Source organism: Lissotriton vulgaris, chromosome 3_1 (genome assembly GCF_964263255.1).
Source record: "Lissotriton vulgaris chromosome 3_1, aLisVul1.2, whole genome shotgun sequence".
NCBI lineage: Eukaryota > Metazoa > Chordata > Amphibia > Caudata > Salamandridae > Lissotriton > Lissotriton vulgaris.
In genome coordinates, this window is record NC_141689.1 from 523,881,606 (window position 1) to 523,893,201 (window position 11,596).

General features: G+C 47.4%; 1 protein-coding gene across 2 annotated transcripts in view; it reads left to right on the forward strand.

The window, feature by feature from the left end:
- Positions 1-8,023, forward strand: part of GFM2 (GTP dependent ribosome recycling factor mitochondrial 2) — a 336,627-nt gene extending 328,604 nt beyond the window's left edge. For both annotated transcript variants that reach the window (XM_086960777.1, XM_086960778.1), the window contains 2 exons: positions 153-335; positions 7,866-8,023. In XM_086960777.1, coding sequence (XP_086816903.1) covers positions 153-335; positions 7,866-7,994 — 312 coding nt within the window. In that variant the 3' untranslated portion in view covers positions 7,995-8,023. The remainder of the gene's footprint in view (positions 1-152; positions 336-7,865) is intronic.
- Positions 8,024-11,596: the final 3,573 nt, after the last annotated feature.

Genomic DNA, 11,596 nt, shown 5'->3' on the forward strand with positions numbered 1-11,596 from the left:
CTATAATGACACCATCTTAGATTCATTGCAAATGAAATCCATGTATTAATTTATAGAATCACTGTCAAGACTCCTCTACAGTCATACACCATTAGACATTTATCACTCTGTAAAAGTACTATTAACTAAACTGTTTATGCATTTGTTCTAAGGCACTGAGGAAGGCTGAAAAACAAGTGCTGGAGCCCCTAATGAGACTTGAAATTACTGTGAGTGAGCAGTTCATCAGTTCAGTACTGGCCGACCTTGCTCGAAGAAGGGGCACCATACAAGAAATACAAAGCCGACAAGATAACAAAGTTGTGGTTGTGTCTGTTCCACTGGCAGAATTGATGGTAGGTGACTAAAATGTTCCTTTTTAGGTCTGGTGTTAGCCAAGCCCTTTTGATTTTAATAAAATGTGTATTATATTCTTACAAATAGGGTCTTTCAGCCAACTCTTTTCATCCATTGATCTGTTGTTGTGTCATTCACATTTTGTTTCCGCCCACTACAGAATATAGAATTGGGCAGCGAGTCAAACTGATTAACCCACTGATTAACTTAACTTTAAGTGACTGCATTTTGTCTCTTACAAGGAGCACATCCAAACACAAGGTAGTTCCCTTCAGTGCCAGTGTTTTTATTTTATAATTTCGTCAGTGTTGCCTTTGTGTTTAGAGCCTGTTGTGATTGCAGGACTCTTCTGAAGCACACTACCATCTTTACCGAATCCTATCTCCTGCCAATCCGATTGCAAATTCCTTTTGGAGTAATTTGCTTTTCCCGATGGCTACTATTTGACTGCACACCAAATCAGATTGTTTTCATTTGAACCTGTTCTGTATTAATTTATAATCCTTTTACTTTTTTCTTTCTCTCCTCCCTCCTTTCCTTCTCTTTCATTCTTACCTTCTTTCTTTTTTGCTTGCCTTCTTACCTTCGCTCTTTTTTCATTCTTTCTTAAAGGCAAGAGACTTGCAGCTAATGCCAGACTAATTGACTTTTTTAGGTCTGTGTTATCCAAGACATTTTAATTGGACTAAAATTATTATGTGTTTGAGGCATGTGAGCTGTAGATCACATGCTTTGTATACTCCTGCCATCTAGTGTTGGGCCCGGATGTTTGCACAATAGCTATATTATGACCACAGCTACTATATCGCAGCGGCAGCCTTTTGCTGGGAAACGGCAACTACAACGCGGCCGTTTCCATGCATAACATTAACCACGCATGCATGGATAACATGAATAGCCTTTACCACACATACCTTTACTACGAGATACGTAGTAAAGGCATGTGTGATAAAGGCTAAAAATAAAAAAAGGGGGTCATCTGTGCGTGAGCAAAAAAGGTGATGATGGTGGTTGCAGCACATCTGCGGATGGTGAGAATACCATCCTTCCTGTACCTTGACGACTGGGTGCTAAAGGTGAATTAGCTCAAATAGTCGTAAATTACCTCCAAACACCGGCCAGTCTGTTGACATTGTTGGGTTTTTCCATCACGTACCAACGTTACACCTGACTTTTTCACAACAGTTCCCCTTCATCTGATCGATCTTGGACACTGTTCTCTCCAGAGTCTTCCCTCCAGCCAGCAAGTACTGGACATTCAGGCTGTGATCCCGATATTTCAACCAAATTTGACCTGGGTCTCATTGAGAGCAGCTCTGAGTCTTGACCTCCTGTACCCTGCTTGTAGATCATGCCTGGGGGCATATGCAAGCTCTGCAGTGGGATTTGCAGTCTCCTTGGGCTCAGCAACAAGGGAACCCTTCAGACTCCATTCCTGTGTCCAAGTAGAATGAAAAAGATCTGCAGTGGTGGGTGTTCAACTGCAGCTGGGCCGACAGCAGACTCCTTTCCCTATCCCACACAGGTCGTGACATAAGCATTAATGCTGGGATGAAGACTCTAGTCTCTGGCGGAGAGCTGTCTCCACATCAACTTGTTGGATTAACAGGTGGTTTGCTTAGCCTTGAAGATGTTTCTTCAGACCATCAGGGGAGATCAGGTGCAGGTTTTCACAGACCGCATAACCGTCAGGTGGCACTGCAGCAAACCGGGCAAAGTGGGATTGTGGGCTCTGTGTCCTATGGCAAAACACTCTGCGCCTATGAAGTGGCAGAATGCTCAGGGCATCTCCCTGATCTCTCAGCACCTGGCAGGATCTTTATACACCAAGGTGAACAAAGTCACCTTCCAACAATGGGGAGAACCCTGGCTCAATCTATTAGGCACCACCACGCTTTGAAGTTCCAAGGGTGGTTGTCTCTTGGAGACAGCTTTCACTGGGACTGGGGCTGGGGCTCAAGAATCCTGAACACCCTTCCTCTCCTGAACGGAGTATTGAAAAAGATCAAGAGAGACCAGGGCCAAGTCATCCTAATGGCTCCGGACTTTTGGCCATGAGCATATGCCCTCCGATTCAGCAGGGCTGGGTCCTGTGCCCAAGCATGAACAACCTACACCTTCACATGTGGAAACTGAATGAGGACAGTTGATGGCCTTGTATATCTTCCTCATACTCTTCGTAAAGGTTATTCCCCACCCTTAAACCCTTCATACAAATACACCTCCCCTGCCCATAACCCTATAATCGGACCCCTTGTTTTTTTTAATTCTAAAATTCCCCTTACCTCTCCACGCCGTCTCGTCTGTCGTCTCTTCTCCATGATCGGTGTGGGTGGTATGATTCAAAGCACTTTCAGTGCTCCCCGTACCGGTCTTCTAGCCCAGGACAGCACAACGTGGCTGCTGTGGACCAGAGACACGATTCTACCCTCCTGCTGCTGAGACAAGCTCGATCAGGTGAAGGCAGAACAATAGGTATCCTGTCAAACGGAGGTGTGACCACCTCCCAGACAGGATTTAGTGTATTGGGGCCAGGTGGGTGCGCTTGCCAGCGCCACTCAGTCTGCATGAGGGGCACCTTTGGTGCCTCTTTGCATAGTCTAGTTCAAACCAGCTCTGGGAGCCGTTGTTCTCCTGCTCTGGCATGAAACTGGACAAAGAACATGGGAGAATCCTCCCCACTGTCCAAACCCTCCTATTGGTATGGTCCCCTGAATCGTCCCAACCCTTTCCTTAGGGTACTTAAGGGCTTACCTGTGGGAGGGTCCCTAGATTAGTCGTGGGACACGATTCAATTCAGACACCACTTCAACCGTCTGGACTTTGCTGGACTTCGTCTGGGCTCAACTTCATACCCCTTTCAGTCTGCTGCATCGCCTGTGCACAATACAAGAACCTTCCAAGGCCTGTCGGCATCAAAGACATTTGAAGGAATCTCCCGTGAAGTGAAGGAGTAATTTCCCTGCATCTGCAGGCACTGCAACCAAGATCACCGGTCTACTGATCCTGAGCTCCTACGGATTCCAAAAGGTTCAACAGCACAAGTGGTGGTTCTCCACAGCTCTCGAAGCCTTCCCTGCCCTCTCACCAAGTTTGAGGCAAGTATCCCTCGTGGGAGCTGTAGGAACCGAACCCCTGTCACTGCGTCGACTTGCTGTTGCAAAGGCTTGTTGGCTTCCTTCCACCAAGATTTTCTGGATCATTAGCCCCAACCGCAAGCATCTACAGTGACCAGAATCCTCATCCACACCACATTGATTGTACTTTGGTCTGCATCTTTTGGGTGAGCTGCTCAAAGTCCTCTTGTGACTCCAGTGCCTCCGGCCTGTAGGTCCTGTTGAGGGTCACCTTTGTTTTTTTTGGGGCTCCCCTGATTCCTAGAGACCTGCCTTGAACTCCCCTGCTGGTGGTGAGTTCCCTGGATCTTGCTGGTCCCGACATTGCACCTTCTTTGACATTCACAATGTTTGCAGGTACCAAGGCTTGTTTGGTGTTTCCGACGGACACGACCCGCCAATCATTGACATCTGACGTAAGACAGCTCGTGCACAGCTCCTGGTCTTCCTCAGTGTCGCCTGATCCTCACAGCTGCAGAGTCAAGGTCACCGTCAACTCTCCTGCAACACCTTACATCGGTGGGCATTTGTCTTACAGATCTCCTGGTCACTCCTGAGTGACATAGACTCTGTCTCCTCTGCTTGCAGGTACCTCTCAACTAGAATCCACCTTTAGATTCCACTGGACACTTTCTCCTTCTCCAGAAGCAGCATTTTCCTGAAGTCCTCCATTGGGTTCAACTGCAGTTTCCGACACCAATTAATACCTATGCACCGGGTTCCCCTGGTGTAGGTAACATGGGTACTAGGGTATCCACGGGTGGGGTGGCTCTCCAACCTTCCGTCTTCCACAGGGTTTCCTCAGGGTCCACTGGGAAGGTTCCTTAATCTTTAAAATTGCAACCGTGAGTCACACGTTGAGTTGTACGGAGAACGCGGTCGTGCCCACACTCGCCATGGGGTCCCTATATATTCTCCTTGGTGGTTCCTTAGGTCCCTAGCACTTCTACATCCTCTCAACACTATCTTAACCTGAGTCGTGGTACTTATACCACTTTCTTAATATATGGTTTAGGCCCCTCTGATTCCACTTTGTATTCTGTGCTATTTACGTGATTTCTATGGAAAGTATTGTGTGCATTGTGTTTATCTCCGGGTAGAAGATAGCTAAACGTGTTAGAGAGTATTATATAATAAATACATATTTTTATAAATACCTTGGGTGGTTCTTTTTTCATTTAATCTATACTATAAGATTGCATTCTGGTAAAACCTGCTGGTTTACCCTCCTTCTGGACAAAGCCACATGGCTGCTCTCCACAGCTACCACTTCAAGAGCTTTTTAAGGTTGGCTAGGACCTCTTAAATCACCAAAAGGGTTGTCTGGACTGTTGCAGGGTGCCCACTTACATTAGTGGACATCATATACCAGGCTAGCCTCTCACCAGGCAATCGAATGCTGCAGAGGGTGACAAAGCGAGTTTGCAGCAGCTGAGGGAAGGGGAGACCAGGGTTAGGGTAGAGCATTGCCCCTGGTTTGCTTGGACGCTGGTGGCCTGATCACCGGTATCTACCTGAAAAGGACTGAGAGAACTGTTTTGTTGAGGCATGTTCTGGCATTACCTCTGTTGGTATTCCCTGCAAAATCCTCAAAGGGCCATTTCGTTGGGAAAACTGGCACTCTGGCAGAGCGAGTCATTGCCTCGTTCAGCGGCAACCTGCACCGATCGGGGGTACAGGGGTGGCGGTGGTGGGGGGGAGGAATAAAAAAGTGTTCAACTTACCTGCTGGCCGTATCCTCCGTGCCGCTCCTCCTGGTTGTTTCTCTCCTCCTCCAGCCGGCAGAAACAGGAAGCACCCTGGAAGCACCCAGGTTTCCTTGAGCCAATCGCAATGCTGCAATGACGGAAATAGGAGCCTGGGCATGTTCTCTATCCAGGCTGTAATGCAGCCCGGGTGGAGAAGAGGGAAAGTGCACACGACATATGGTCGGCCCGAGAGGGCCGGCCAAACAGTCATGTGCACTTGGGAGTGGAGGCAAACCACTCCTCGGCTGCCCTGGTCAGCCTTGCCCCGCTTCGCAAAGCTGCTGTGCAAGAAAAAGGAAAAAATGTAATGATACTAACTTAGTTATCATAATTTAATTTTTTTCTACTACTGCTGAAAAAAACAGTGGTGCAACGCTACTCCGCCTTAGCGGTGGTGCCGCCACTGGTATCCTTAAAAAGCTCTGGAGCTGAATCAGCTTTGTCTCCGAAGAGACTGGTCTCATTGAACGACATCTCAGAGACTGTTGGACGTCGCTAGAGATTCCTGTGGAGCAGATTCTCATGTGGTGACTAAGCAGCACGCTGGTGCCAACTGCTTTACCCAAGCTCTGAGTAATGTCCAGGCCTATTCTTATGGAGTGCTTCACAGCATCTTGGCCATCTTGAATAAGGCATTGTAGATTTGGTCGAACATTGCCTGGGATGGCTGGTAAGATGTCCACCACCCTATCCAACAGCATGTGGGAGCATCTCCCCCAGGAGACAGTTAGTGTTGACTGTCCTTAGTGCAAGGCTGGCCGAGGAGAAAATTATTTTTGCAAAGGTCTCCATACGTTTCAAGACTTTATTTATTTATTTTAAAGGTTTTATATAGTGCTGGCTAGACCCGGAGGTATCGGAGCGCTTTACATGAGTATCAGACCATTATTGCAGGTTACAAAGGTAATACATTTATTTGAGCATGGCAACATAGTGACAAGTAAGGTCGCGACAAACCAAAAGGACATATACGTAAGGGAAAAATTAGGCCAGCGGGGGATAAGAGCAGGGGAAGTAGACAGAGAATGGAGGAGGGAAAGAGGAGGGGAGGGTGAGAGACATAGCATGGAAAGAGGAGGGTTTAGTCGGCTGGTAGAAGCTTGCGCTATTAGGCTCTCTGGAGTGGGGTGTTGTAGGAGGAAGTCATAGTCCCATGACACAGGCCTTTGCTAACTGTGTTGACTAGTGGGGCAAGACCTTGGGTTTTGACCAAGTGCCTGTAAATGCCTTGTTGAATGGCTGAAGAGGTTCTTGCGTGGTTTGCCTTGGGTGTAGCACCCCAGTAAGAACATTATTCCTGACTTCAGTCAAGGGTAGAGTCAGAACCAAGACTTCCGCTGCTCTCTTGATCACAGTAGCAAAGGGAGGCAGATTTCTCAGTGGCCACAGCAGGTATGGGCAAGTGGAGGCCAGCATCAGGTATCTAGGCCACTGGCATCTAGTAGGTCATAACATAGGTTTTTATCCTAGAGAGGTGACTGATGAACATCATTGTTTCTGCCTGGAGTTGTTCCAGGGGGTACTGGTTGAGTACCAAATATTTGGCACATGGCCTCCGGGAATTCCCTGAGGAGTGTTTTAGTATCACCCAGTGGCCATTCAATTGAACAAGGTTCAAAATTAGTTCCGGGGTCAGAGACAGAGTTTGTCGCCTAGAGGTACCTGGCACATTGCAGGACTCTGACTGGTGGGAGTGGCAGGATGGAGTGGAGCAGTGTTTGAACCGCCAGTGTTTCTTAGTCGTACCTGAAGCCCTGGACTTCAATGAAGAATGGTCACAACAGTGGCCTCAGTTTGTCTGCACTCTTGACTTTGCCAGAGACCGTCCTACTTGATTTCCTTTGGTGTTCTGCAACGTAGAGATTGGCTGCGTGGTCATGGATTTCTATTGAGTTAACCATTGCTCATCAGTCACAGGCCGCTGATTCGTACATGGAGCCAACATACTAAAGACAGACCTTGTATGGGTCAGTCACTGATCTCTGCTTATGGCAATCTTCACACTGTTTGAGCCCCTTCGTTTTCGGTGGGGACATGTCCCCATTACACTGGAAAATTTGAAGGGAAAACAAAATCACTGTCAGGACTCTTTGACAGAGTGAGGGAATGAGCTTCAGATCTGCGTGAAAAGAAAGCAACTGAAGTCAGTACATGTAGATAGTGGCCCTGGCATCATACCTGTGGTAAAGCTGTACCATGCCACCTACCAGCACCTAGGAAAATTCACAAGCTGAGGACCCTGTGGTTAGAAGTATCTATCAGAAATTGTATTTAAAAAATCTGTTTGCCATTTGCTTTTTGTAAGTATTATAGACTTGTATGTTATTGTATGTTACTGCAAGAGTTCTGTGATGTTTTACATTTCGATGAGCTTTGTGCAAATTGAAGGGTTTGGAGTTTGCTAATCAGTTACCCACAAAAGTCAAGCAGCCAATTGATATGCTGACCCCTGGATATTCATTGCATACTTAGGAGGGTTTTAGAATACTGGACTGGTTCAAGCTTCAAAGAAAGCTTTTGTTGTTTAGACTCACTCCCCTCCCGAAGATTACTTTATAAGAACCATTTCCATAAGTTATATCGACATGGAGGCCATAGTCTGGGCATCCAGTCTTCATATGATTTGTTTGCTGACTTCTTAAAATGTTTTTATTTTTGTTTGTAGGGTTATTCCACAGATCTGCGTACGATAACCTCCGGATCAGCAACCTTCTCAATGGAGTTGGCAAATTACGAAGCCATGAACCCTCAAGATCAAGCTGCACTGTTAAAAAAGTTGAAGGGTTTATCTTAATGATGCGTTTAATAAAGTGTTCAGAAAGCCATCTTGCATGGTGGAATAATTTAAATATGTTTGGGGTCTGAGAATGGTGTTTAGGAGTCTGTAAAGAATTATTATTATAATTATATGAAATTTATAGCGCGCTCAGCTTACCCGGGGGCATCCCGGCACGAAACAGACCAAAAAAGGAGAAGCTCAATCAAATCACTACAGTGGGAACAAGTAGGTCTTGAGAAGTTTCCTAAACAGTAGGATCTTGGGCTCTGAGCGGATCTTAAGGGGCAAAGAGTTCCACAGGGACGCCACCTGCACAGAGGAACGCCTGCCCCCAGAACGCGCTCTCCTTACTCTCGCTGACTGCAGAAGATGTTTTTGGTCCGAGCGCAGAAGACGTGGGGGCTTATAAGGACGGGCCATGTTAAGGATAGGGGGGCCCTTACCATGCAAAATTTTGTGGGCTGTGCATAGCGCTTTAAATTTCACCCGTTCCTTCCTTCCTTCCTTTCAAGTGGAGTCATATATATGTTGAATAAGGTAGGGCTCAGCGATGAAGAGGGAATAGGGTAGACTGCTCTGCCCCTTCCCAGACTTGGTAGAAACGGTTGGAGAGAAAAGATCCCAACCATTTCAGGGCCGTCCCTGAGACACCTACCTCTGACAGACGTTGGAGGAGCACCTGATGACTCACGGTGTCAAAGGCAGCACTCAAGTCCAGGAGGATCACTGCCACTGACCCTCATGTATCAAGAGTGCTCCTTGCTTCCTCCACTACTGCCAATAGGGCTGTGTCCGTTCCCTGGCCGGGGCGGAAACCAGTCTGGGAGTCTCCCAGCAGGTGGTTGGACTCTAGATGGTAAGAGAGCTGGCGATTGACCAGCTTCTCTGCAACTTTTGAGAACCCAGGCAGAAGTGAAATAGGCCTGAAGTTGGTCAAGTTAGATGGATCCAAACCTGTTTTTTTCAATAAAGCTTTTACGACTGCCTTTTTCCATCTCTGAGGGACTGTACCATGAGAAAGTGAGAGATTAATAAGGTCAGTCAGCGGGGTTGACAGAGTGTTTGCCACAAGCTTGAGGTATTTTATAGGCACTGGATCACTCGGAGATCCACTCTTCATCTCTAACAGGACTTTTATAACCTCCTCTTCCGAGAAAGGGCCAAAGGATGCTAGCTCAAACGGGCATCTTATTGGACTAACAGCCAGCTCAGGGATTTGAGGGATAGATGGCAAGGAGGATAATATCTTCTCAATTTTAGAATGGAAGAAGCTAGCCAATTCTTCACATTTTTCTTTAGGATTATCGTGCACGACTGGCGGGACCGGGGCTTTTAAAAGTTCCTTAAAAATTTTAAACGATTCTCCTGGAGAGTTACTTGCCCTCTCAATCCTATCACTAAAGAAATTCCTTTTTGCATCCTTCAATGCACTTTTATATTTCCTCATCTCTCTTTTATAGTTGGCCTGACTCTCTTCCGTCTGCTCTCTCCTCCATGCACGTTCAAGCCTTTTACATGAAGTTCTGAAAATCCTGAGTTCGGGGGTATACCAGGGAGCAGAACCAGTTCTTCTCTCCCTGACAAGCCTCCTTTTGTTAGGAATCAGTGAGTCCAAAGAGTTAGACAGCCATTCGCCCAAATGTTGATCAGCGATATTGGGGTCAGCTACAGGGTGAGGACAAGTACTAGCTAACTCTGCCGCCCAACTGTCCACCGGCAGCTTCGACCAAAGTCGTTCAACAGTATGTTGCCTAGGTGCGGGGTCTCTCCGGTTCCCCAGCTGCCATCTGAACGGAATAAGATGGTGATCCGTCCAGGGGAGAGCCAACATCTGGAGAGCTTATAGGTTCACAGAGTTGGCAAAAACCGCATCAAGTTGATGACCTCTATTATGAGTGGCTCCCACATTAGCAAGATGTAAGTCCAGTGCACCAAGCAGACTTTGTAAATCTCTTGCTACTGCATCATTGGGGTCATCAAAATGTAGGTTAAAGTCCCCAAGGATAACAAAGTTGGACGGTGCAGCCAGTGGAATAACAGTCTCAATGAGGGAGTCTACGAAATTCCCCAGCGTAGCGGGAAGCCGATATACAAGAAGGCCAGAGATGGAGACAGTAGAGGATATGCAAAGGGAGAATTGACAGCTTTCAGAGTTGTTGATGCCGCAATCTACTGCTTTGCATACGAATGTGTCTCTATACACAATGGCCACTCCACCCCCTCTCCCATCCGGCCTATCCAGATGAAAAATGAGGTATCCCGGAGGAAGAGCGTTGACAATGTCAGGACCAGAACACATGGTCAACCACGTTTCCGTCAGGAACAAGACATCCAAACTGTGATCCAAAAGGAGGGAGTAAATTTCCATAGCGTGACAAGGCAATGACCTGCAATTAAGCAGCGCCATAGTAGATGAATCCTGGTTCATACAGATATTATGCGGGTAACACCCAAGACAATGTTTGAATGCAGTACCCTCAGCCCAATAATAGCAGCAATTGGGATGTTTAGGTGCGCGTAGCTGGAGCAGAGAATCCCGTGAATACCTATAGGAGGGGGCCAGAGGCCTAGATGGATTGAGCAGAATAACATGCCCTGGGCCCGGACGGGCCCGGACGGGCACAGACGGGCTTGACTCTGGCGAAACTCCGGCGATATTCCGGCATCCCCGCTGCGCGTCCCCGCTGCGCGTGGACATGGCTGAATTTATGTCCTGGTCGCCTCCTAGAGAGAGGACTAGCGCGTGCACCCTCTTCCCCAAACAAAGATGGCCGCCAACGAGACGTGGGCACTGGACCCGCAAAGAGCGGTGGTTCTACCGATTAGAGTGCGTGTGGGAGGACAGAGGTGCAAGTATGCGTGGCCGGCGTGGATAAAAACAGGGAAGAACAATTTTAAATTAAAATTTAAGCAAATACAAAAACGGGGACATTTTAAAAGCTCAAAGGAGCTGCAGTCAGGATCGCGCTGCGAGTAGAGTAGAAGCGCTGCGTGTAATGCGCTGTCTGTCAAGAAGGAACTGACCTGATTTGCCTGAATTTATGCCCTGGTCGCCTCCTAGAGAGAGGACTAGCGCGTGCACCCTCTTCCCCAAACAAAGATGGCCGCCAACGAGACGTGGGCACTGGACCCGCAAAGAGCGGTGGTTCTACCGATTAGAGTGCGTGTGGGAGGACAGAGGTGCAAGTGTGCGTGGCCGGCGTGGATAAAAACAGGGAAGAACAATTTTAAATAGGGAAGAACAATAGGTCATTAATGAACAAGGCGCCAGTTTTTAGGACTGGTGTTTCATGTGGTGACAGAGTGACAATGCCTTTTCACTTCCCTTGTTAACTTAATTTATGTCTTAGTTTATGGTGTGTACAATGGCTATGGGTTGCACACGTCAGTGCTGGAACTCGTCATGTTACTGGATCTGGTATTTTTGCAGCAATCTTACACCGACTTTCAAGTCACTTTGTAGTAGGAACCCTTTCCTACTGTCTGTCGCTTCTCGCTGACGTCACCCTGCTAACATTTTGCAACACTTCTATAGGGGCTCCATCTATGTCCAGATACGTCCTTCAGACTTCAGCACTAGTATACATCCTATGAACACCAGGGCTGCTTTTGTGCTG